Genomic DNA, 27,278 nt, shown 5'->3' with positions numbered 1-27,278 from the left:
GAGAATAGCAGAAGACAGGGAAGTGGATTCCAGTGAAAAGCAGGCTGAAATACAACATGGCTTTCCCTCGTCTCGGGCAGAGCAACCGTCAGCACAGATGCAAAATTTCCAGGCTCTGCTAAAGAGTTTGCTATGGTGCCACATGGGAAACAGCCAAACTAGGAGTTGGCACGAAAACTGCAAGGATGCGCTCGCAAGGAGACGGCAAAAAGCGTTGAAACGGCGTGCTACTGAAAACCGCAGCTGATGGGCTGCGGGAGGCACTGGAGACAGGGAGGAGGATGGAACTGTTAAGACAGGAAGCAATGAATAACTCAGGAGATCAAGAGTAATAAAAATCGGCAGGCGTTTAATAGTACACGGCGCAAGATTATGTGCTGCGTGGATAAAAGCTACCATTTCTGCTGTAAACCCTCAGCATTTCAGCAAAAGAGAGAAAGGACCTGGGCTATTTGCCTTTTGTAGGATTATCGGGACTCGGGGGGGGGGGGGAGCAAAACTTATCCTAGGACAGGCCAGTTGACATATTTCTAGTAGAGCTAAAAAAGTATTTACAAAACACTGGGGGGAAAAAAGCGACACATTTGTTACATTGTTTGTTCATACACAGTCAAGAAAGATGAATCAACACCTGCACACAGGCGGAGAAGAGCTGACCTTGTAAGACGAAACTGAAAAGCTCCTCTTTGCAGAGCAAACACAGACAGACTTGCCTTCTTTCACCAACAAAGCCAAAGCTGAGCAGGAATATGGGTGAGTTAGTTTATTTATTTACTTATTTTTCTCTAACAGCGCACCATTGGTATAAATAACAGGAAATAAAAAGAGCTATTTAAATTAAAGGATAACATTGAGACAAGAATCAGATTCAAGGCAAGTTACCATCTTTTTGTCCAATGAGATAATCATGAATTCCGAGCATCACAGGAGGGAAGGAGGGGAATAAAACTAACGTTTCAAGATGGAGCTAGAAAAGAAAATACATAATACAATTGTCTGTGGTGGTACGGAGTTGGGCGTGAGGATCCAGGTCTCTCTCAACATTTTTTTCCTGTGTTTCTAAAACAAGAAAGAGAAATGGGGAACTCAAAATGAAGTAGTAGTGGAAATGATGGAGGCATAACCACCAGTAAGGAAGTGTCTCACTTGGAGGTTAAAATAGTGAATGGTCTCACCTCTTAATATTTCTTCAGCAATATTTCTGCCTCAAATATTATTGTCTTATAATAATAACTGATTATTTTGGACAGTATACTTTCTGTTGCCCCATGAGCAAACAGCAATTAAATTACATGTTGAAAAACATTTTCCATTTGTAATATTCATGAGATAACAATAAAGGCAAAAATAAACAGCAGCACATACTGCTATTACAGATGTTAAAGTATTAATAAAAGGTTCACACTTTACATTATTTGTTTACAAGTTCTTGTTCCATAAAAATGTTTGTAAAAACAAAGAGGTATCTCAAGTCTATCTTAAAGGATACCTGGAGTGTTTTCTGCCTCCTCTGATTTGCAGACCTTGAGTATTTGTCAGCACACTCTGCAGTGAATTTACACCTCCTGACAATACACTTGCTCTTTTTAATTGCTTTTCATTGGTCCCACATAAGGGGTCCGTGGGAAGGGCTTTTGAAACACCGTTTAAAGCCTGCTGGACCAGACTCCTGGGTAGGTTGCAGGAGCAAGGAGGAATTCATCTTTGAGTAATGAATGTCTTAGGAGAACGAGCCCATTTACCCCTGATGAGAGCCAGCCAGCCAGCCTTCTGCTATCCAATCCGCCTGTGTCTGCACAGTGGATTACTGTGCCATGAGGATGGAAAAACGTGGAAACATGCAGCCCACCGGCGAGACGAGAGATTAAGAAGCATGGGTTACTGCTCAGGTGCTGTGGCTGCCGAGGTGGCTCTGACACGGGCCCAGACCCAGCTCCAGTCTTAACATTTAATACTTAGGACTGCCTTTCCCACTGTCAGCTGTAACTCCGAGTCTAGGGAGAGGTAATGGATGATCCCAATCTTTGCAAGCCATCCTTTCTCAGAAAGCGACTGGGATACAGACAAATTCCTGCCAAGACGTGAGCGGCGGCAGCCGCGGTCCCCCTCTGCCCTTGGACAACCACCATCTCGCCCTTCTCCCACAGCCGCTCCATCCCTCATCTCTGCCTATGTCCCCGTGCCTCCTCCCAGCTACAGTCCCTCCTCTCGTGTCCTGTGGTCTATAACCCCCCTTTGGGATACACACCGCAGGACCTGCTTCAAAGGGTTTTCAAAGAGAGGATGGGGAAGGAAGAAGGACCAAACGGCTCCTGGCATGGCAGTGTGACAGGGGGAAGAAGAGTCTGGGAGCTGCCAAAACAAAGGCTAGTACGGAGTTTTCTGAACACACTGAAACTTGTTCATTTTAATCCAGTAAATAGGGCAGCAAATTTGGCAGAAGGAACACACTTAAAAACTTGTAAGTCAGCTCAGTGACCTGGCACTGTCAGATTAGTTTCCTTACGTGATGCATTGCTGAACGTAATGTGTCATTATAAATCTTGGTTGCTACAGCTGTTAAAGCCATAAAGTGAAGCAGAGTTATTAATACATGGTAGTAGTAGCTGTCATGCTCCATTCTGTAATTGAGCATCAAATCTGCAGTTGGGAAACTCTTCTTTTTTGTCTGACATGTGGAGTAACTGCATGTCTGCAATTGCTGAGAGCGTGGAGACAGGTAGGAACATCCCACTCGCATGACTATGGTGAAATCCTCCTGTAGAGCGTCAAGGGTGAGCCCCTTTCTCTGCTGCTAGCTGCCTTTACTAGCCTTTGAGGTTTACTGTGGGGAGATGCGGCAATCCTTCCTCCTGATACATGGATAAAAGTAGACACGTGAAATCCAGTATAGATACGCAGAGTGTACTAATGCAGGGAACAGCAGTCTTTCAAAAATCTCTGGTTAAATTTGCCACTAGAAGCATAGCGACAGCTGGGAAGTCCCTGCTCCAAGGGATGAGATACTACCATGTAGGGCTTCCCAGCTCCCACCAAGTTCTGAGCTCAGCAAAAGCCGAGAGACACTCCTTCTCCAAGGGGCAAGCAATGCCACCAGGTCCCTTCACTAGCAGGACCTGTGCGAAGTGGGAGCTCCAAGCTCCTGCTGCGTTGAGATGTGAGCCCAGAGTCGCTGTCTCTCATGAATGTCTTTTTGAAGATGTCCCTACCCATTAGCCCTTCCACTGCTTTGCTGAGTGCCACCTCTGGCAACTTGGGCGGTGGGCTGCAGACTCCTCACGAACCCTCTGACGTACACGCCCAAAACTGCTTAAAAGCCGGAAGGAACGGAGCCACTCAAATATGTGACAAAGTGCACAGGCCAAATTCTTCCAGGAGGGAAGAGGTGGTTCCGCCTCCACCCAGGCCCTTGGCACTTTTGCTTTCGCAGCCAGAGACTCAGTTTTGCCGATCCGGTTGTGCTGTGAGGCTCCCAGCCCAGGGAAGGCCGGCATTTTCTTTTCCCTTATGAAGTAGCAGGGCAGACACACGCTGAGATGGAATGCACTCGCTGGAGCGAGTGGGCAGCAGCCCATCATCTGACTTGTTTTTCCTTGCACCTGAGCTCGCCCCAACTGCTTAATTAGTCACATGGTTTCCTGGAACCCGGGGGAGAGCAAACTGTCAAAAATTTTGGTGGTGCAGGAGAAGATGATGACAAAGACTGAAGGGGGAGGCGGAGGTGGGGGGAGGACAAGGGTTTGCAAATCAGACTGAAAAAAATATTTACTCTAATTTGGGAGTCGTGAGCAAAGTCAGGACGCATCACCTCGGGCTGCAGGTGGCAAAAGCAGCAAAGGGGAGTACAGAGAAAGAGCGTGGTTGCTTAGGGAGTGCAGCCTCAGTCATGCGAAGCTCTTCAGTGCCAAGCTGCCGGTGGGCTCTGCCCCACGGATTTTGTACTTTCCCCCACTACAGGTTTTCACTCTGAAATCACATCTTTTTCATGTTCCCTCATCATCCACGGGTCTAGGAACCAGTGTGGAGGAGTGTAGTGGTCACACTGCGACTGGACCAACCCCCTGGGAGTCTGCATCTGCGAGCTCTGCCTCTTGATTGTGCCACTGGTTTTAGCTGCAGAGGCAACTAAATTTGCCCCTGCAAATTCACAGATTTGAAGGCTAACAGAGATGATTGACCACCTTTCAGTATAATCCCTGTATAATATAATCCTGCTGTAAAATTCATAGCTCCTTCAATAACATGCACTTGCCTGCAGACTTTCTTCAAATTGCTTGACATGGATAACCCAGTGTTTCCGCACGGTAGTTTGCTGCAGTTGTTAACTGCTTTCATGGCTAAAGGTCCACGCACAGTTTGCTCTGGTTTTAATTTCCACCTGTCTTTCTTTTCAGTATTCTTTTTTCCCTGCTAGATTATAGGGGCTGTTATTGAAAACTTGTATGAATTCTTCAAGACTTTTTCAGTAGGCCCTTTATTTCTAGCTGGTGGCAGTGGCAACCGGAAAGCAGGTTTTGCACAGGTAATGCAGTTCTATAGTTTAAAATAATCTAAATGGGAGCTGTCAGAGACTCCTCATCCTCAGATGCACAGTCACGCTCTTTCCTTTGGGTCAGGTTTATGCCATTTAAAACTAATCCATCCAAAGAGGGGATCTGCCTTTGGCTGGGGCAGCTTGCCAGCCGGGCCGCCACACAATCACACAGGCACTAGGGCAAGCACGGGAGATGAGGCAGGATGATGGCAAACTTTAAGCTGCGGTGGACTGGCACTCTCAAAAGCCTTGGGACCCCTCTCAACTACAAAGAGCCATCTTAGCCTGCTTGGTGGACCACCAGTACCACATGGAAACTCTACAGCTCTGGAAGCCGCTGTCCCACCGTCCATCTCCCAGTGAGGCTGGCAACTGGTGCGTGCTCCCTGCCGGCACTGGTGAGGAAGTCCTTGATAAACACAGGGGTAGCATCCTCAGCAGGATCTCTGTGGTGGCCCGTCCCTTCTGCAGCGTGACAGCTGCTCCCTGGTACCCCAGCTCCATCTGCCTCTCCGTCGGGAAAGGGATAGCAATCTCCCTTCCTACCAGGTTTCCGTCTCACCCTATCAAGTGCGAGGCGACTGTCGGTCTCACCTCCTCTGCGGCCAGCTGACATCCTACAAAGGTCCAAAAGGCCCTTGCAGACCTTTTTTGCAACAGTTTTGCCCACAGCTGTCTCGTACAGGGCTGCGCTACAACAGTCCTCCCAGCGACAGATAATCAGCACTTTCAGACTCTCTTATCTCATACAGGGGAGGTAGAGTAAGGTTACGCATCCCACATGAGGGGATAGCTTTACCATAGCTCTTTCTAATGAAATCTGACATTTTACCTCTTGCTCAGAAACCTGCAAAGTCCGGCCTATGCTGGGGAAAACTTGCAGCTACGTGGTAGAGATCCCTTTGGACAAAAAGGCTTGAGGAAGAACTGAAGTGTTGGCGTCTCTGGAGACAAGAAGGAAAAGCTGTGTCTGGTTATGTGTGGGGTGGTAATGTTTTGCACAGGCATCCTGCTAAGAGCTAAGGGAGAGTGTCCTTATCTACGGGAGGAAAAGCGAGTGCTCTGTCTCCTTTCACCATAGAAGAGACCTGAACCTTACAATGGGCAGAAAAAAAGTGGCTGTGCCATAGTCTTCAGTGGTGTCACATGTAACAAACCTTGGAATTACCAGAAGATATGATGCCTCTTGTCTACACTGCATCAGATTTCAGTGCTGAATGCAAGTCATAGCTCAGTTAATGGTAAGAGATCAGAATAGAAATCCAGATTTTGTTACAATTTATGTTTTGCAGTTCAAAATCTACTCATTGCATGAGAGCTACTATAAAACAGAGGAGCGGGGCAGTTTTCAAGCCGGGCCAGACATTTGATTTTCAGTGGCAAGAGCCTATTCAGACGTTGCAAACGAGGCCAGTAAGGAATTATTTGGCCTGGCTTCCAGTCTAGGTTGAAATGGGAAGTGTAACCAGTTCATAACCTCTGACATTAAAAAGGTGCTTGCAGTTTGAGTCCTGAATGAGAAGCCTCAATCTAGAAAGAGTTAAGGCTAACTGCTGTCAGCTTTCTTCTGCGTGCTGACTGCGCTCCCACTTAGATGGATGTGGCCATGTAACAGACCTTAGCAGCAAGCTGATGCGTTTCCCAGCAGACTTTCCACGTGTTTGATTTCCCGCAGGGAAACTCGGCTCAGACGGAGAATCCCACTCGCGATGACCATCCTACAAAGCAGCCAGGGATCGCACAGTAAGGGAAGGCTCCTCACAGCCCCGCTGTTTGGTTTTAATCTCCAAGCCGGTGATTCACAACCTGGAATCTGGATCCCGGTGTGGCTTCCCAGGTAACCGCTCCTCTAGGCCTCCTTTCCGCACCATGCTTGCCATTGGCATCGCAGGACTACTCTGAGGGGTAAGGATAGCAGAAATTGGATTCAGAAGCTGGGACGTTGGGGTTTCGCTGTGCTCACCTCTGATCTTTCTGTATCTGTTCTAACACCCCCGGGAGGCTGCAGTGAAGCAAACTCCTGGCACCCATCTCAAAAGAGCAGCCCACTGACCCCGTGCAGTTGCTAGAAAACCACTCTGAGAGTGTCAGAGAGCCGTTTCTACCTCATGTCAAAAATAAAAAAAAATAATTGTCAATGCAAACCACACACACAGGAGCAAACGGGGGCCTCAAAACCACAAGATTAACTTAAAAAATAATGGGATTTTAATAACAACGTATTGGGAGATTCTTTAGTGGTATGTATTTGTTTTCTGAGCACTTGTAAGGAGACAGGACAGGGAGGTGGGAGACCCCTCGACTTTAACAAGGAGGAGGCGAGCCAGACACTTGTGGATGGGGAGGGGAGAGCATTGCCCCGGTACTCACAGATGTGCGAGGATTTTTATGGAAATCATGACTTAAATAAGTAAGAGAAAAAGCAAGCGGTGCCCTGACATCCATTCCCAGGTTTCTCCTGCCTGTCAAGGCCACCGGCCTGCCCCAGTTCCCAGCAGGAACTGCCACAGCCGACATCGACAAGGCCGGCCCCGCCGTCGCCATGGCAACACCCGGCCGTCGGCAGCCGCCATCTTGGGAGCGGCGGCGGTGCTGCCGCCGCCATCTTGGGGGCGGCGCCCTGCTCAGTCGCGGCAGCTCCGCCGCCATGTCGGTGGTTCCGGGTTGCCGGGGCGGCGGCGGCGGCGGGATGGTGCCGGTCCTACCGGGGCTCTACGTGGGCGGCGCGGAATCGTGCTCGTCCCCGGAGTCGCTGGCGGCGGCGGGGGTGGTGGCGGTGCTAACGGTGGAGGCGGAGGAGGAACCGCCGCCTCCGCCGGGGATGCGGAGCATGCACGTCCGGGCGCGGGACGAGCCCGGCGCCGACCTGCTGAGCCGCCTGGACGATTGCGCCGCCTTCATCGACGCGGCGAGGGCGGACGGCGGCGCCGTCCTCGTCCGCTGGTGAGGGCCGGGGCGGCGGCGGGCCGGCCGTCGTGTGTCCCGTCCCCCCGGGCGACGTTCCTGTACGGCCGGCCCGTCCTTTCCTTTTCCTCTCCTGTCCTTGCCTTGCAGCCAGGCCGGGGTGAGCCGCAGCGTGGCCGTGGTGACCGCCTACCTCATGAAGACGGAGGGACTCGGCTGGGAGGAGGCTTACGCCGTCGTCAGGACCGCCAAACCCGACGCCGAGTGGGTCCCCGGCCCCTGCCCGCCGTCCCCCCCGTTCTCGGCCCGGCGCCTCCTCACCCCGCTCTCCTCTCGCCCTCCGCCGCAGGGTGAACCCGGGTTTCCGAGGGCAGCTGAAGCTCTACGAAGCCATGGGCTGCGCCGTAGACAGCAGCAGCGCCTTCTACAAGAGGTACCGGCTGCAGATGCTCACGGAGAGGTACCCCGGTGAGTTGGGGAGCGGCGGGGCCGAGCTGGGCACTGGGGAGCACTGGCCTTGAGCCCGGGTGGGTGCTGGGAGCGAAGCCTGGGGCAGTTTCCTAAGGAGGTTGGTCCCAGGTGGGACCGGTCTGTCTGAGAAGTGAACGCAGAAGGCCGTCTCAGAGGTGGTTGGCTTTGAGTATCGCCCTCGGAGCAGCCGAGCCTTGAGTTGGCTAGCCAAACGTTCGTACTGGCCCTAGAGAATTGCTGCTCATCAGTGGGGAGAAAAAGTGTCTTTGAGAGATGCCTGAGAAATAAGATCCGTAAGGAACTGTTCTCTTTAACAAAACGCTGAAATGGTAAAAGGTCAGTTTGAGAAGTTTCCTGATTTTTATGGACCTGGCTAAGCAAACTTAACATCCTCTAAAAAGAAGTTGACGAAAGTAAAAAAATAGCAAGTGCAAAACTGAGATGAAGTTGAAATCAAGGCATGAAGTAAACTTTCATACTTTAATTTGCCAAAGAGTGACTGTAGTAGATATGTGTGCGTATGCGTAATTTTATAATAAAATAATAACCTGTAGCTTTTTTTGCAAGATCTGTGTTGCATATTCAGCGTGACAGCACTCTCTCCCTTCATGTGTCACTCTCCTTGGCAGTTCACATTCGCAAGCTGACTTTCTGTATTGTGCGCACTAAAAGATTGGCAGAACAGTCCTAACTCCTCCTCTGCCTTTACTTTCTCTTTAAGTAAGAACATAAAGCAAAAGGCAACTATTTTACCATTGCTGAGGCCAAAGTCTAGATCCCAGTTTCTTGCATCAAGCAAATCCCGATCTTAGGTGTGGTGGGATGAGGCTCTTTCATTTTTAGCTTATCTAATGGAATTGGTGAGTGGGAAAATGAATGCAAAGAACGTGGCTTCTGCATGCTGTGACTGGGGCAGAGGTGCAGTGCTGTCTTGTCCCGCGGAAATGGCAGCGTGACTGCGTTGATCTGATTCACAACTTGGTACTGACCTCCCTCTGCAGAACTTCAAGACTTGCCCCGAGAAGTCTTTGCTGTTGATCCAACCAATATATGTCAAACTCCGAACACAGAGGTTCTCTACAGGTGCAGGAAATGCAGGTACTGAACCTTTTCTATTTCTCCATGAAATGTCATTTTGAAATTGACCCAAGAGAAAAATAGCCCATTTAAATCAATGGGCATGTCATTATTGTCAGGACAGGGATGAGCTCATGCCAAAGTTACCATACCATGTGTGCCACAAAAAATCAGACAAATAAAAGTATCTTATGAAATACAAACCTTTTTGTTCCTTGAAGTTGTGCAGCACTTGTGCAGCCTAACCTGCCGTGTTGTGTAGGCAGGCATAATTCCGCTTGGCTCTGTGAAGTTGCTTGCTCTGAAACCGTAACTTCTAGTTTGTTTTTGACAATCGGTTTCTCCAGAAGCAGCTTCTGGTAGATTTTGGGGTTTACCGCATTTTAACTACCTTTTATGGATTGCTTAAAGTGAAATTGAATAATCCTGCTATTTCCCAGCTGTAGGTTTCTTCAAGTATGTGAGTGTAGATTTAAAGTTTTAGTAGGCAGGAATCGTTTGAAAATAGATCTATATAAAAGACGGCATACAGCTGTGGGGCAGAGCCCAAACTGACACAAATCACTAGATTTGTTAAGGAGCAACCCTGCATGGAGTCAGTGCCTGCTGACCTTTTAGACTAAATTAAAAAAATGTAGGATTTGTAATCCTGTTCACTCACTCACTGTCAAGAGGTCCATGTCCCTGTTTTCTATTGTCTGTAGGTTTTCCCAGTAAAAAACCAACTATTTTACTTCTTTTTTCCCCCCTTTGTCATGGAGGGCAGGCGCGCTCTGTTCCGTAGTTCCAGCATTTTGTCCCACACGGAAGGAAGTGGACCAACAGCCTTTGCCCACAAGAGGATAACAGACTCTGCTCGGTTCTGTGGCGATGGCCGCGAAAAGTGTACCTCTTACTTCACCGAGCCTGTGCAGTGGATGGAGCCAGCGTTGCTCGGAGTAATGGAAGGACAGGTGAAGGGGAGCATGTGCTTTATTTTTTGGATATTGTTTTTTTGCAAAGGCAGAACAAACTGGTTTTGTTTCCTGATGTGAAAGCCCCCATGTGAAGACCTAGGCCTGCCAGCCTTTCTGGTGTGAATTTTGCAGCTTATCAACAGGTTCTTAAATGTTAAATAGCCTTTTATAAGGAAACGAGCTGGTGATCTCGTTGGACTGAGAACAGGAGCCAGAGTGTTGGACAGGGTTTATCTGCTGTTCGTTTTTAGTATGAGAAAAGAGTTTGCAGGACTTAGAAAACCTGTTGTGGTCTCTGGCTGACTGTCCCAGAACTACAGTGGGTCTGAGCAACTGCATTTCCACATCCCTTCCCTTTTGCCAGCACAGCACAGCCCAGGGCTACGCAGCCATGCCAATTCAGCTTTTTTGCCTGTTTTTCAGCCTGTTTACCTTCTGTGAAGTGTGACAAGGGAAGGAGCTGGCTCAGCGCAGGTTGCCACAATTGAATGTACCCCAGAAGTACCCTTTAAATAGCCCTGCGTGCGCCTTAGACTGGGTCGTCTGTTTTTCTTGCAGCTTCTGTGTCCGAAATGCACGTCGAAGCTGGGCTCCTTCAGCTGGCAGGGTGAGCAGTGTTCCTGTGGCCGCTGGGTGACGCCTGCCTTCCAGATCCACAAAAGCCGAGTAGACGAAGTGAGGACGCTGCCAGGTGGTAACTTCCAAACTGCCAAAACCTGAACTCGTCGCTTCTCTCGATGGGTTTCTTAAGGTCTGCAGAGAACTGCTGGCTAGTCCGTGGTTGCCAGGAGCGAGCTTGTGACTTCCACCTCTTTGTAATGCAGTGGGATTACTTGGAACATCTGCTCTATTCAAGCTTGCTGTATCTCTAATATATATAATATATAAAAGAGCAAAATAATTCCTTCAAGGAGGTGTTACACAGTGGTCAAATATGTACAAAAATACCTGAATGTCATGTTTTTAGCATATTCTCACTTCATCTGTTGCTATTTAGAGAAGGTCTCAACTCCTTATTTAAAAGGAATGCCAACATGTTTCAGGCTGTGGCCAGCAGTGGTGCTTGTCTAATGATCCAAAGTTCCAAGTGGTTTGTGTGAAGCAGGCAGCTGAGATTGTAGGACGTGCATTCCACATCATGAGGTACGCAGCAAGAAGATATTTTAAGGCTTGGCCAAGTGCCATAAAATGGTACAATTGCAATTGTTGTGTGAGCATGCATGGCAGCTACTAGCAGTGAAAGGGAAGTTTACAGTTACTTTCATTGTAATAAAAGTAGTCCTAAAAATATCTGCCACAAGAATATTTACTACATTGTAACTTTTATGTAATAGCTGAGGAGATTATGCAAGCTGTACTGGAATGGGAGAACTGAAGTAAAGTGTCCCTGCCAAATTGCTGCTTACAGGTTCAAAGAAATTCCTAAAATCATGAAGTAAGATTTTAAGCAAGCTGTGAGCATGCTGTGTACACCACTATGGCACAGGTTTGGTTTGACATAAGAAAATAGGACAGATAAGACCTACTTTAAATCAATTTTATTTTCATTGACTTCAACATTTTTTTAAATTTCTTTTTTTACACAATTTCCAGCAACATACATTATGAAATATACAAGATAAAGTAGGTCGTGGGGTTCTGCCCATCTTTTAATTCCTCCCACAGCTGTGGGGGAAGACTTGCAGGACATCTGAATCTCAACACTGAAAACAGACACAAAACAAAAAAGACAAAAATATATATGAAACTGTTTGAACTGGTCACACTTCAGGGCCAGGTACAGCACAATAAATATTAGAACTGCATTATCTTAGACATCTTCTGTAAAGTTTATAACATCGTCTATTTAAAGAGATAAGAACATCTGGTTTCTAGCATGAAATGCTACATAGTACAGTGGTGAAGGGTACGAACGATGAGGAATCAGCAAGGGCTTGGACGGTGACTACTCATTCACACATGCTCATTGGTAAAATAAGCAGCATACACCAAAAGTTTAGTGAGCTGTAAACTTAAACCATTCACTACCAGAGTATCAGCTGGCGGAGTAGTTTCTTTGGGGAGAACCAAAAATAGTTAATCCCTTTAAGTTTCAACCAGGCTCTCCCCTGACAAACAGCGAGTTGATGCCATAATGGAAGTGGCAGCATTTGGTCCGTAGCACAAGATCCCTTTGCATCACTACTGTTCAAAGCTGGCAGCCGGTGGAAATACTTCAGTGCAGAATTAACGCTTACATAGCCACGCCACTGCCATGGTGTCACCGACAACGGTTACTGTTTCATGACTATAACAAAGCAGCAGACATCAGCTGGAACCCAGCTGGGCACAGAGAGCTGCACAACCGAGCAGTGCAGATGCCACCTGACACAAGTGAGAGGGAGAGACTGGAGAGGATGCCAGCATTTCTCTCTCTGTCATGGCAGCAATGGTATGGAGTGCTGGGCTCCTGGATTTGGACAGAAATGCCACTCTATGCTCATGCCTCATCTCGTACTAGTTTTGCCAATAAACAAGCCCAAGACACAGCAGTTGCAGCTGCTTGACAGAGTGCTTCCAGAGCACAAGACCAGTCACTGGTTTTTCTTGCATCATAATCAAGAAGGCAGGAGTAAATACATTTTGTACTTATCAGCCTTCCCCCGTTCATCCCCCGCCCCCAGTTTAGCATCATACATTCCTCCTACACGAGAACTGGGGACCTTCTGTGCCACAGCCAAACAGGCCACGTGAGCACAGGTGGAGGAGGAAGGCTAAGCACACGCTTTCCTTTCCTTAGCATGTCCAGGGCGTTGCACTGGGAGGCAACTGCACCAGCAGACAAGAGCACCGCCGAGGAAGGACTGTGTTCCTGGTCTGCACACATGGCATCACTGTAACTTGCTATCTATGTCCTGCAGTACACAGCAGCAGTCAAACTTCACAAATTAAAGCAGCTGAGTGTCAGGAAATGTTACGGGGTGAGTGGAAGGCAAGAAGGTAAAATTCTACTGGAAGCCGAGCACCTATGGCTTTGATTTTAGCTGATGCCAAGTCCAACAGTCCTATCTGTATTAAGTAGGAAAATAAAATTCTGTTTCTCCAGCGTACAGAAGTATATTGGTGGCTTATACGTGCTCATCTTCTAGCTAGTCCCTTCTTGGAGAGATCCAGAACTACCACATTTCAATACCAACAGGCTCAGCTGAGAGTTGCAGAAGGAACAGAGTAGTGAAGAATTTTTGGTTTTATCAACATATCATCAGAATGTGGTCAAAAATTCTGTTCGAGAATAGGGAGTTCTACGTCATGATAGTCACTTAGCAAAGTGCCAGATGTAAATGCCCTTACCACTGCCAGCTCAGAACGTACCGTGTGACTGCATTAAGATCTACACCTCCTCTGCCGGTGCAGCTCAACTGGTTACAGCCCAAGGTGAAAGACCGGTTACCAGGAGAGCTGGGAGAGGCAAGGTGAAATTTTTCCCACCCCAGAAGTGTACAACAGCATTTCCTCACTCAGCCAGGCCCATTCACACATCATTCACCATTTCAGACACACACAAAGCAATGCCAAACACAAACTAAGAGGAATGTTTTGTAAGGACACTCTCTGAGTATGAACAGGGAAAACATAGGGGTATTTATCAACTCAAGTACTGTTGCATCATTCTTGTAAGGTAGGGAAGCAGAGGAGTTGAGATGAGGAATTGAGAGGACAAACTGGAGTGGTCACAGAGGTCGAGTCTAGTCTTCCAGACTGCGAAATGCATTCTGCATATCCTCAAACAGCTGAGCATAGTCCGCCTTGATTTTTGTTTCACCATCTTTGACAGGGTCCTGAAAGACAACACCACAAATGAACAGATCAGTCAGGAAAAGCCTTGGGTACTTAAGGCAGCCCTGCTTTGCCAGTGCTATAATTTCTCGACCTCAGGATTAACACTTGCTAACTGCAGCGCAGACGTTATAGCTCCATCTCCGCCTCCTGTCTGCCTTGCCAACAGCCATGAGGTTTAAATCTCATCCTCTTTCCACATTCAGTGAGCAGGCAGAATGGATACTGGACAGAAATTTTTTTGTGAGCAGCAGTTACTTTATTAAAAAGCAACTGATTTGGAAAGGATTCAGTAGTACTGAGGGTCTCTGTTAATGCTGTGTGATTCAAGAGCTGCAGTAATTAATACCAGCTCCTATCCCCAAACCCAACAGAGTAAAGATCTTTGTGACTCAGAAATGCTCTGCTCTACTTTTTGGGGTGCATCGCCTATAGGTGCAAGAGTTACTTTGCCATCACTCAGAGTTCACTCAGTTCCAATTAAAATCTTACTGTGAAATCATAAAAAGCTCAAAAACAATTTTGTACAGCTTCATTTTCTCAGAATACTTTTCATGAAAGAGAAGGGCAAAAAAAAAAAATAACTATCAGCTTTGCTCTGAGGCTGGGAGGCCTTCCTTGCAAGAAGCATTAACTGCCAAGCTGTGCAATCTGTTCAATGTCTTCACCATTCCTCTCTCAGCACTACACTCCTTTGGGTCAGTGCAGCTCTTGGGAAACACAGAGGACTTACATGTGTGGATGCACTGCTCCTTCATTGTCTCTCCAAAGTCCACAGACTGCAGGATGCAGAACATTTAAATTCTCACACCTTTTAGACTGTTACCCAGGAAACAGAATTTTCCTTTCGTAACTATTACTGTGTTAGAGGGCTGGCTCCACTTAACATGTATTCACCCTCTGGATTCCCTTTTTCAGCCATGCTGTCCACCACTCTCCTGTATGCTAGGTGTCTTCTGATGGCCAGGGTTTGTAAAAAGCATATTACTTCCCCTATCTCTATATAACCAGCTCTCAAAGCAGCTCATGTCCCCAAGTGTATCTTATGTTCTTGATGCTTTGACAATATATATTAGGGATCTGCTTACTGCAGAAATGAGCCAGTACCTTGCAGGAACAGAATACACTGGCATGCCAGAACACTTAGTTTTAAACATAATTTTATCTTATGGTACTTGTTCACAAAAGATTTGCAATATTAGCTTATAAGAGTTGTAACACAGTAAGCATTATACTTCATAGAGAATATTCCTTAGGTACTTTACCATCAGCCAGCATCACAGGTTACTGTCCTACCAGTAACTGCTACACCAGCATGCTCCGGAACAGTTTTAGGAGAGCTGTACCCTAAAAAGACAGCTACTGAAGTTACCCAGAGCAGGTGCTCTGAGCCACTTCTTTTCTCTTTAGCCCACGGTGAAGTTACTCCTCCCTTCCTCTCCTCCTAGTCACCTGCCTCAGGCCCTGAAGTCAAACACAGGGCACATCACGTATTACTGCAGGAGTCTAGCATTTCTTTCCTTAACTTCTACTTAAAATAGCTCGATCAACATTTCTATCATTCACTTTTTAGCACATTCCTGGATTTAAACTTTAGGCTGCTTTTATCTGCGAATAGTCTCCTTAGAACATGTTACAATTTTTTACAGAATTTTATCACAAAAACCTCAAAACAGCCAGGAAAGGTGCTTGTACTATTACCATGAATACATGTAACTTAAAAGAGACTATTGAAGGTGGGGTTGCTAAGGCTCTGCAGCCAGCACCACCCAACTAGGCTTCTGTACTGACCATTCCTGTGCTCAAACTAAAACCAGTTCTTTAAGTGGATTCAAAATGATTGCAAAAAGTCTCTGTTCACAGACCTTTACCTGAGGCAACTGAGGACCACCTTTGAGTAACAGCCTTTCAGAGGCCCTGGAAGCTCACAAAAAGCAGTGCAACCTGGTTCCTTACAACATACCTTGAACTTCATGGAGGTAAGTCTGAAGAGGATTTCACTCATGTTCTCTCGGATGATGGACCACGTGATCTTATTGTCACTCTGGGCTGTGGTTTCTACAGCACGGCGTGCCATGTCATAAAACGCAATCATATTGGAAAGCATTCCTACCGTTTTATAGAAGGGGCAGAACCTGATGGAACAGAAGAGGATCTGTCAGGCATCTTGGAACAGGACTAGCCTTTGCTCCTGCCTTCACAACAACTTTGAATTCTCACCTGACAGAAAGAGTGCTAGCCTGCTTTACTCCAGGTATTTTTAATTCATACCATCAAAGGAGAGAAACTGCTTCTGATAGTCCCACATTTTTAAATAGGTGAATCATAGGCTAAGACGATTGTCCTGAAGTGAGGTTTCTGAAGCAGCACCCAAACACTGGGCAAAACAGGAGAGAACAGGAACCACTGCTGTACAAGTCTCACATTTCAATCTGTGCCAACGCTAACAAGAAAGGGAAAACACACCAGAGCAGCCAACGGAATTCCTCCTTCCTGTTTTGTCCATCATGGGAGGAGGCTTCCTCCAAGCAGCCTGGGATAACCTGACAGCTCTGCAAGTTTCTTTGCTCACAGGAAAGGGAGTGTTTCCATGACAAGAGCACTCCACACACAAAAATCTCCATTTTTAATGGGTAGATGACTGCCACAGAAGGTACCTCATTATTATTATTTATACACTACATCGTGCTACTTCCTGTGCTTCTTCCCCATCACGTACAAGCATACCTACCCTAGTAACCTAATCAAAGGCACACACTGTTACAGAATGATGTACATCTAAATTTTTAGTGGTGAACTATTCAAGACCTCCTGATCTACCTGGGCTGAGGAGTGAGATGAAGTACAAAAGGCCCCTTGTCAGGCTGTTAAAACACAAGGATAGCATAGAAAGAAGCAAAGCAGACAGGGATAATAAGCACTGCACTAGGGAAAAAATCCACTATTTTTTTTTTTATGGATCAAACTTAAGAATTATGCAACAGTAACTGAAAGCAGATTCTTGCAGTCCTCCATTCATCGCTACAATAAACAGGAAGACTTTGGATGCTGACTGTGAAAATAAAGTGGTCCTCATCTCCTCCTCCTAAGGAGGACAGACTATTGCAGAAATATTGGCTAACAAAAATAGATGGGAGCCTGAGAAATTCAAAGGGTGTGACTGCATTCGGAAAAGGTCTGCATGCCTTTGGTAAGACAATGTGAATACACTGTTTGATGTCCTACCTAAGCACAGTTCTTCCATTTGTTTATGGTGAGTAAAATTAATTTCTGCACTGATTCGTTTCCAAATAAAATAGCTGTCTAAATCCAGACTACATAGGACCAAAAGGGTAGAGTAGCCTGTCAGACCTCACCTGTCATAAGGCGTATAACCATTCTGTTGCAAGAAGTCGTCTTTTATCAGCTTGGCAACCTCTAAGGTAATTTTATCTGTTTCTGCCAAGGAAGCCTAGAAAAGCAAGGTACATTGTTAGTTTAGTACTCAAGTCCATGAGGACGTGGTATGCCCTGGCCAAGAACTGTTATCTTTCAGTACCTGTTTTCTTCCCACCCTCTTATGATAGCTTCCAGCAGAATTCTGTCTTTTGGGTATTTATCACTCCCTGCTGTAGAACAGCTGATTTAATGGATTGCCAAATTAAGATGGGCCAAACAGTCAATAAGTCTACTTCAAGTCTATCTGATCATCGAATGGTTTGGGTTGGAAGAGACCTTAAAGATCATCTAGTTCCAACTTCCCGCCACAGGCAGGGACACCTTCCACTAGACCAGGCTGCTCAAAGCCCCATCCAACCTGGCCTTGAACACTGCCAGATTTTCAGGGCTGTGAGCGCACATTGCTGGATCACGTTGAGCTTCTTGTCAACGAACACCCCCAAGTCCTTCTCTGCAGGACTGCTCTCAATCCACTCCTAGCCCAGCCTGTATCTGTGCTTGCGATTGCCCTGACCCACATGCAGGACCTCCTACTTGGCCTTGTTGAACTTCCTGAGGTTTGCACAGGCCCACCTCTCAAGCTTGTCAGGGTCCCTCTGGATGGCATCCCTTCCCTCCAGCGTGTTGACCGCACCACACAGCTTGGTGTTGTCAGCAAACTTGCTGAGGGCACGCTCGATCCCACTGTCCATGTTACCAACAAAGATGTTAAACAGCGCCAGTCCCAATACCAACCCCCGAGGAACACCATTTGTCACTGCTCTCCACTTGGACATAGAGCCATTGACTGCAACTCTTTGAGTGCGGCCAATTCCTTATCCACCGAGTGGTCCATCTGTCAAATCTATGTCTCTCCAATTCAGAGACAAGGATGCGTGCAAGACAGTGTCAAACGCTTTGCACAAGTCCAGGTAGATGACATCAGTTGCTCTTGCCTTATCCACCAAAACTGTAACCCCATTGTAGAAGGCCACCAAATATGTCAGGCATGATTTGCCCTTAGTGGCTGTCCCCAGTCGCCTCCTTATTTTCCATGTGCCCTAGCATAGCTTCCAGGAGGATCTGCTCCATGACCTTGCCAGGCACAGAGGTGAGACTGACTGGCCTGTAGTTCCCCGGGTGTTCCTTTTTTCCCTTTTTAAAAATGGGGGTTATGTTTCCCCTTTTACAGTCACTGGGAACTTCCCCAGACTGCCATGACTTCTCAAATACGATGGTTAGTGGTTTAGCCACTTCCTCTGCCAGTTCCCTCAGGACCCGAGGAGGCAGCTCCTCAGGTGCTATGGACTTGTGCAGCTTCAGGTTCCTTAGATGGTCTCGAACCTGATCTTCTTCTATGGCGGGCAGTTCCTCATTTTCCCAGTCCCTGCCTTTGCCTTCTGTGACTTCGGCAGTGTGGCTGGAGCACTTGCCAGTGCAGACTGAGGCAAAAAAGCCATTAACTACCTCAGCCTTCTTCATGTTCCAGGTAACCAGGTCTCCCCTTTCCTTCCAGAGAGGGCCCACATTTTCCCTAGTCTTCTTATCACCAATATACCTACAGAAGCTTGTCTCGTTGCCCTTGACCTCCCTGGCCAGATTTAATTCTGTCGGGGCTTTGGCTTTCCTAACCTTATCCCTGGCTGCTCAGACAATTTCTCTGTATTCCTACCAGGCTACCTGTCCTTGCTTCCACCCTCTGCAGGCTTCCTTTTTGTGTTTGAGTTTGTTCAGGAGCTCCTTCTTCATCCACGCAGGCCTCCTTGCATTTTTGCCTGACTTCCTCTTCGTTGGGATGCATCATTCCAGAGCTTGGAGGAGGTGATCCTTGAATATTAACCAGCTTTCTTGGGGCCCTCTTCCCTCCAGGGCTGTATCCCCTGGTACTCCACCAAGCAGATCCCTGAAGAGGCCAAAGTCTGCTCTCCTGAAGTCCAGGGTAGCGAGCTTGCTGTGCGCCCTCCTCGCTGCTCTAAGGATCTTGAACTCCACCATTTCATGGTCACTGCAGCCAAGGCTGCCCTTGAGCTTCATATTCCCCACAAGCCCCTGCTCGTTGGTTGATGATAAACCAAGATAAGGAAGTTTCCTTTAAGATAATAGAAAAGCCACCAGGCACAGAAAACACACACAGCTCTGCTATGAGGTATGTTGAAACATCACCTTCCTACATAAAGGGGTAAAGTTGTTTTTACCTTCCTCAATCCTTATGTCCATGGATGAAAAAATAGATCGCAGCATGCTAGATCAGTAAGTAATCTTAAGGATTTGGTACTAGCCTCCACAGCTACCAATGGGCTTTCCCTGTCTGGCATTCAAGAAAAGCAAAGGAGTTGATGACAATGCCTGTCGTACTCTGCAGGACAGGCACAACCCTGCTGCACACTGCTGCTGTTGGCACCACAGGTCACTTCACCTTCACTGTCCTTTTGCTACAGGGGGCAGATTGAGTTTTAAGTACCCCAGCTTGCTTTTCAGACAGGAAGCTTGGACCTTTCATGAGGAGACTAACAGAATTCAGAGCTAAAAAGAAAAAAAAAAAAAGTATCTCATTGTTTCTCCACAATTCCCCCTTTCTAAAGGTTTGTTGCAGTTGTTGGCCACGCCCAGACTGAAAGAAACTGTTAAAGATAACATCTTTGAGAATAAGATCACCAGTTCCAGTACTTCTATCATGGGAATAATGCCTAGTTACAAGCACTGGCTTATCAATATCCCTTCCACACCAAGGAACTGATTCTACCCTGCTCTGTAGACTAGTCTTTTGGAACATAATTTTGTAAATAGAAAACTGCAGAAGGCCCTAATATCACATCTCCTTTTCTTCAAAGACACATCTAGAGAACAGAGCTCTGCTAGGCAAGATCTGGTGGTGAAAGGCCTCATCTTGGCTGGACTAGAACATCAGTGAATAGGGACAGCACCAGGAGCAAACTTCCTCCAAATAACTGTAGTTAATACATGTTACCACACGCTACTACCACCTTGTAAATCAGCATAGCTCATCCAAACATCATGGAATGAAATTACTGTCAAGTATGTGCTAAGCAGCTGTCAGTTATCATATTTACAGGGCTAAGCTGAAACACAGAGTTTTCACTGGGTCCCTTTTGAGAGGTCTCAGGGGAAATTTTCCTGTTTAAATTCAGCTTTCTCTCCAAAACAGTAAGGTGAATGAAGGAAATTAAGGAATGTCTGTAAAATGGAGCCATATGTCATGTCACAGGTTTCCACAAAGAAACCAGGTAATCCAGTTTTTCGAAAAAAGCAGACATCAGTTCTGTTTCTACAGGCCAGCTTGTAAATGCCAACACCTCTGTTCCGCAGCTGGCAACATGGTTTCTAATAACCTGTAACCCTTCAGAGGGCTTCAACAGTAAAGATCAGTTTGCATCGTTTCTCTTACAAAGATTACTTCCAGTGGAGTACTATTGTAAGTGGCAGCAAAGGACATTTCAGCAGGACTAGAACACTGAAGCAAGTGAAGTTTCTTAACTCCAGCATTAGATGTCCTGCAATCTAATTTACATGAGAAAAGTAGCGTCAAGCCAAGGTTTATCAAATCTAGAAAAGTATTTGTCATTAGAAATCCAACAACACGTAAGAAAGTTGGAATAAAGCACAGTTAGAGGCAAGCAAGTCTGACACCTCCCAGTGACCATTTGCCTTTTTTGCACAATGCGGTATCCATCAAGTCTGGCCAAAAACCCGGTCAAAAGCCTGCACTAGCAGTAAGGAAATGGAGGATGGTTCATTGACACCACATTTCCTCACAGCTGGTTACTCACCTTCCCCACAAGCTGCACAATCTCTGCAAGGTCCTCTTCCTCCTGTAGGATCTCTTTAGCCTTTGTCCTGAGAGGGACAAACTCTGTAAAATGCTTGTCGTAGTACTCGTCCAGGGCATGCGTGTATTTGCTGTAACTGATCAGCCAGTTGACAGAGGGGAAGTGCTTGCGTTGCGCCAGCTTCTTATCCAGGCCCCAGAAAACCTGTCAGAAGGCAGAAAGATCAACCAGTGTTCCAAATAAAAAAACGAACCAAAATAATTGAAGGCAATTAAAAAAAACCAACCCAATACAGAAAGCAAGTTTGAGCAAACGCAACATGGCAAAGGGTATCACAAATGAAAGCCTGAGAGAAAAAAAGAAAGCCTTCCTTATGTTAATTTAACTACAGCAGTGACTTTCAAATACACTTCTCAAAAAATGATGCATCTTTTAAGCTGAGTTCAGACTTACTCAGCTTGAGACTCCTCATGGGGGAGAAATCAGCCATAACAAAGACAAAGTCAACACTGGAGTCTAACTGAGTTACATCTAATAAGTCTCCACTTTTCCCAAAACAGGGCTGCAATCAGTTGCAAGACATTCTTCTCCCAGTCAGCTGCTCTAAGGATTTTTCTTGTGGTTTCAATGCACCTGTTAAGATTGGTTCACTTTCCATCTCAGCTGAGAGCAGCCACAGTTGAGTGCAGCTCAATGGGCAGCAATCAGGAAGCACACAGATATTACTGAGCAGTCAGCATTGGAAGGAATTGCTACCTTCGCTCCCTCTTCCAAAGGGATCTCAAACACATCAGTTCAGAGACCATCTCATAAGGTCACCTTTTACGCTGTTAGAACATTTTCCAAAGCACCCTACAAAGCTGCCTGTGTCAAATCAAAGCTCTCAGACCCCAGCCACTGGCACAAATGCACTGAGGCAGAATCATTTTGAGTCTAACGAAGTGGACAGAAGAGCTGCAACATCGTGGGACGTACCTGAACAATACCCAGTGTAGCAGATGTGACAGGATCAGAGAAATCACCACCTGGGGGAGAGACACTGAGCAGGAAGCAATAAGGAGAAGTTATCAGAATTGCTTTCACAGTTTAAACTGAAGTACTGAACATAAGACTGCACAGCTCAGTGATCACAGAAACCAGAAAAGTCAACACGATTTCAAGTAACAGATTGCAAGCTTCCACTGCAGAAAGTGTCTGATGCATACCCACACAAGTGTAACATCAAGCATACCATGAAATATAGTTATATCGGCAACTGATTAACAGTATCAGGCTATGATTTCAGTCACTTTAGTTCCAGGTGGTAACTCCAGCTTGGATTATCAAACCTATTTCAAGTGGAACACATTCAGCAAGCGTGCTGATAGGACACCATGAAACACAGTGAGATGGTTACTTTACAGAAAACAATATCCCAATTTGAAATTATTTCAGATGTCCACCTATACAATAACCACTTCATTTGGGCTTGACACCTTAATATGTGCCTTTCCCAGCAATTAAAAAAATCTTCCAACCTCAAAAGCACAATGCGTTTGTGTACGTATGTTGTGGACAGCAGAACTAAGCAGAGCGAACAATGGACTCTAGGTGTTCTTGCAGATGCTAGAGGCTCGCCTGAAAATGTGTCAGGAGGAAATTCACTTTGCCCACAGTATGATACACAAGTCATAGTCTAGAAGAATGTCTGTGGACCACATGCTTTTCACAGCCCATCACAGCTTGAGATATGCTGTAATTCTACTCTATTTAAGCAAGAGAACCACAATTCCTTATGCCCCCAAGTGCACACACTGCCGCTCTAACTGCCCCTTCTTTCCTGCTCTGAGCATGGTTTGACATACTTTTCACTGACAGCTCTAACGACATTCTTCCCTGAGCCATTTGCTCCAATTGCTGCAAGTGACTGTGATTCCATACCTCACAGAACTACCTGTCCACATTCATTCTTTCTGCCCCCCCACGCACAATTTAGCAGCAGTTCTGGGTGAACAGAGACTAAACATCTACCTACTCATTCACATATTTTTAGTTCTGCAGCTGCACAGAGCAAGAAGACCGTTTTGTCTGAAAAACAGGTACTTTGACATACAAAAACACAGAGGAAAAACTGCAGCCAATGCAAAGCAAAGAAATGCAACACTCACGCTCCAACAATGCTGACGCTGCCTTCCCTTTCAGGATTTCCCAGACATTTGACTCTGCCAGCTCGCTCATAGAAAGAGGCTAGACGGGCACCAAGGTAGGCTGGATAACCACTGTCTGCAAACACCAACACACAGAAAGTGAGTCAAAGGCTCAGAGTTTAAAGGATGCATTTACAAGACTAGACTGAGAAAAGACTGCTCACCAGCTGGCATTTCAGCCAGTCGCCCTGAAATTTCTCTGAGGGCCTCGGCCCATCGGGAAGTAGAGTCTGCCATCATACTGACATGGTAGCCCATGTCCCGGAAATACTCAGACAGGGTGATTCCTAGAACAAAGACAACAGTGTGTTGCAGGATAGAGTTCAGAAAGGAATTCTATGCTTGCATGTTGTCACTAAGATGCAAGTAAGCCAAATTAAAGTTTACGTTTTGATGGAAATAGACACTGAAAGTTATTCTTTCTTCCCACTAGATCATGTCCTTGCTGTCTTTTTTTTTTATTTCTTCTCACCCTCCCCATTTCTGCTTATGAACCACTCTGGCTCATCTTACATTCTCATGTATTTCTTTGAAGAGACATGGCAATGTCACTGATGCTACTCTTTGCCTCACTGAAGCCATGAACAAAGCCTCTTCTTACTGTAAAACGCCTCCTTCCCTTTCAAACTACCAGAATACAACCGTGAGAAAAGGTCATGTTTTATCTTAATTATCTGACAACTTTTCCTAAAAAAGAATTTAAAAAACCCTCTAAGAGGCTGCAGAAGAAAGACTAGCCTGCCAACTCCGAGAGTATTTTTCCTGCCCATCAGGTGGCTGTACTTGTCAGCAAAAAGCTATTTGCAAACAAAAGCTGACATAATTAACACACGGAGAAAAAATACATGAGAGCTGGTGCAGTAAGTTCACCTTATAAGCAAAATTTACTCAATATTCGGAAATTGTAATTATATACAAGCAAGCCAAATTCAGTTAAGATACTAGGACTTCATGCAGGCAAGGCCTGAAAGGGTTGACTTCTCAAACTAAGCAGGTTTTTCAGTACTGACCACCTCAGGAACTGAAAATACTAGAGCATGATGGCTTGCTCTACACAGCCTCTTCCAGCCTCCTGTAAATCTTACCAGTATAGATAGAGGCTTCTCTGGCAGCCACAGGCATGTTGGAGGTATTTGCTACCAGAGCTGTTCTCTTCATGATGCTTTCTACCTTGCCATCAACTTCCATTGTTAACTAAAATGCAAGAAAAGAAAAGAACAAAGGTAACAGTAGCAAGGTTTTTTAATTTATTTTTTGTTGTTTGGGTTTTTTTACTGTATTACTCACCTTGTATCAGGATACTCTCCTCACAGCTACCCTACCAAGAGCAGAGACTAGATTCAAGATTTCAGGATACTATGCTGGTTTGCCTTCCAGCTTGCACACAGCTTAACTCTTTAACATACATGCCTTAGCCTCATCTCATCTTCTGCAACTGGCAAATCTCTATTGATCCCATTCAAACAAGTAATGAGAAATCCACCACATCAAGAAGTACATTATCCTCTCTCAGCTTACTAGGCTGGAAGAGCCAAAAAATCGTAGCGTCCTGTTGTAAGTCCATTAGGAATCAGAGAGCTTTTTTTCTCCATTTACACCGGTCCAAGTTGATCTTTGACAACTGGACATAAAACCACACACATAACCCCGGTGAAGCCTCATAAGCACCCGAACAACAGAATGCATATCCTGACATTTGTGCAGAAGTCCACGTATGAATACCCTGGGATTTACCTTTTGCATGGCCACCTCAGCTTGACTTTCTCATCTTGTAATCAATCAACACATCCAAGCCTTTCACTCCTTATTTCTGACTGTGGAGTTCCAACCTAACAGTTCAGATGATCTGGCTTCTTTCCCATATTTTACAGAAGACTGTGCCACAACTAATTCACTAACATATAACAACAGGTAGAAGGATTAGTAAACCTGTTGTTTTGGTTTTTTGGGGGTTGTTTTTGGTTTTGTTTTGTTGTAGGGGTTTTTTTATTTGTTTGTTGTTGTTTTTTTTAAACAGGCATTTTCTACTTCCTTCAGAAGGTATTCCAAAGCCTAATGTGTCAAAGTAATATCTGGTAACTGTTGTGTCACCACCCTGCACCCTGTAAATACAGATGCTGCATTTGCTATGCATGGTTAAGTTCGTAAAGTTGAGAGGCATTACCAGTGAAAGGTAAGCTGCTTATAACTGTGCTAAATTACACCCTGCCATTAATTTTGGCTTTATTTTAAACAAGTTAGAAGGTACACCCAAGAACTAGTACAGATGTTTATTGAGGGGCCACTGAAATCATTCCTGAACAAGCCAGAAGAGATTTCTGCTACTACAGCCAGAACTTACAGCAGGGAGGCAAGAAGATAATTTCAAGTCACTCTACCAGTATGATATTTTATTCAGTTATAATACCAGTACAATAGCAAGTCTTCCCAAGAAGGTTTAAGTCTCCATGAATTCTCCATACTAACCTCAGGGAAATCTCTCAGTACTTCAGACATTTCATTTCCTCGTTCTCCACAGCCTACATAAATGATGACATCACTGTTGGAGTATTTTGAGAGAGACTGTGAGATCACAGTCTTCCCACAACCGAATGCCCCAGGAATCGCTGTTGTACCCCCTTGCACACACCTGAGTAAAGAAAAAGGACTCTGATTTGCAAGGAACAAAAAACCAGCTCTCTCCCATCTCAGAATATGTTTTCCAATAAAACTCCCTAATTAAAAGCAGAGCAACAGGAGTCATGTTCAGTGTTCTGGGTGAGAAACACAGAGGTATTTCACTAAACCAAAAGACTGAGGGAATAAACTATCCTTTTCCTCTACTGCCCTTGAAACACATGAGTTATGCTGGTACAACAGCTAGACTTCCAGGCTCAAAATATAGCAGTTTTCACAGCTGGAAGCACCAATGGAATGCAAATGCTAAGAAAAGAACAACTGTACTTAGCTGTGCATTATAAGAATAAGCAGCATGATATTTTAGGACCAAAATTACTGAATTTAGTGTCTTGGAAGTTAGCTGCTTAAATAAGCGTTTGGTGTTACAGTTAAGTGCAACAGTTTTCATAAGTGGTGACCCCAAAATCATTGGAAACTATACATCTTCAAGACCATGGAAAGAGATCCTACTTATGTGTTCAAATGGAGATATCAAGCTTGAAAGTTCCAGCCTTTCTGTAGATATGGCATGATTATGTTAAGTTTACGTTTGCCCATTCTCTTCTAGATTAATGCACTAGAACTATCTTGTTAAACTTCTCTTCCTTTTTCCACTAGTAGGTTCTCCTGCCAGATACAGAAATATGAGGAATTCAGCTAAGTATTTTTTGAGATTATGCTGTGATACATAGTGAAAGCTTGGGGTCTGTTTGCCCTTAAAAAAAAAAATTTAAGGCCTCCTCCCTCTGCTCCCCACCCCACCCCCCCCCCCCCCCCCCGCCCAAAGAGAGATTTCTTACATACTAGAAAATAAAAGGCAGTACTTACGGAAAGAGGGCATCCAGGACCCGTTGGCCAGTTAATAAAGGATGATTGGCTGGTAACTTCTCAGTAACAGGACGGACTTGACGTACAGGCCAGACCTGGACCATAGTGAACTTCTCCTTCACACCTTCAAACTCCAGCTCTAAGACAACATCCTAACAGACAGCACCAGACATCTGAAGTAAGCAAATAGCTGTGCACTGGACCAGCACACAAATTCTCATCTCAGCTACGCTGCACAGCTAGGTCTTTGATACCACCACAGATTTCTCAGAATCTCAACACACTATCATCCCCTCCTGAGGGATGGCTCTTTCCCTTATTTACAATGCTACTGGGGAAAAGAAGTGCAAGATGAAGCTTCAACTAAAAGTATGCTTTTGAAGAGCAACTGAATTTTACATATTCGTAAGATATTGTAGATCCCCACAGAGGTCAGCAAATATGGCATACTGAAGTGCCATTGGGAAGCCATATACATAGAAAGTAACTGCACAAGATAATCATATAACCCCTGCAGGCAGGGTAGCAGAAGCTATCGTTAACTCAGACATCTTGTCGCATGAAACACTTTCTAGCTGGCATCATGCAGAACAGAAAGAGTACATCAACCTTATGAAAGAGACATAGAATGAGTATACCAGCA

General features: G+C 45.7%; 2 protein-coding genes across 3 annotated transcripts in view; one reads left to right on the top strand and one right to left on the bottom strand.

Moving 5' to 3' along the window:
* The first annotated feature begins 7,142 nt into the window (after window positions 1-7,142).
* Window positions 7,143-11,337, top strand: DUSP12 (dual specificity phosphatase 12). The gene is made up of 6 exons (XM_069785909.1): window positions 7,143-7,477; window positions 7,589-7,702; window positions 7,788-7,906; window positions 8,911-9,007; window positions 9,753-9,939; window positions 10,501-11,337. Exons 1-6 carry the CDS (start codon window positions 7,182-7,184, stop codon window positions 10,660-10,662), a joined length of 975 nt encoding a protein of 324 aa, XP_069642010.1. The 5' UTR covers window positions 7,143-7,181; the 3' UTR covers window positions 10,663-11,337.
* Window positions 11,338-11,465: 128 nt separating this feature from the next.
* ATP6V1A (ATPase H+ transporting V1 subunit A) overlaps window positions 11,466-27,278 on the bottom strand; it is a 33,603-nt gene continuing 17,790 nt past the window's right edge. For both annotated transcript variants that reach the window (XM_069785907.1, XM_069785908.1), the window contains exons 6-15: window positions 26,636-26,787; window positions 25,616-25,778; window positions 24,235-24,343; window positions 23,314-23,436; window positions 23,111-23,225; window positions 21,939-22,002; window positions 20,964-21,167; window positions 17,115-17,209; window positions 15,722-15,893; window positions 11,466-13,760 (exon numbers count right to left, since the gene is read on the bottom strand). In XM_069785907.1, coding sequence (XP_069642008.1) covers window positions 13,668-13,760; window positions 15,722-15,893; window positions 17,115-17,209; window positions 20,964-21,167; window positions 21,939-22,002; window positions 23,111-23,225; window positions 23,314-23,436; window positions 24,235-24,343; window positions 25,616-25,778; window positions 26,636-26,787 — 1,290 coding nt within the window. In that variant the 3' untranslated portion in view covers window positions 11,466-13,667. The remainder of the gene's footprint in view (window positions 13,761-15,721; window positions 15,894-17,114; window positions 17,210-20,963; window positions 21,168-21,938; window positions 22,003-23,110; window positions 23,226-23,313; window positions 23,437-24,234; window positions 24,344-25,615; window positions 25,779-26,635; window positions 26,788-27,278) is intronic.

This window comes from Haliaeetus albicilla, chromosome 6, assembly GCF_947461875.1.
Source record: "Haliaeetus albicilla chromosome 6, bHalAlb1.1, whole genome shotgun sequence".
Taxonomy (NCBI): Eukaryota; Metazoa; Chordata; class Aves; order Accipitriformes; family Accipitridae; genus Haliaeetus; species Haliaeetus albicilla.
Note: the sequence above shows the minus strand (reverse complement) of the source record. Positions and strands in the feature narration are given on the sequence as shown.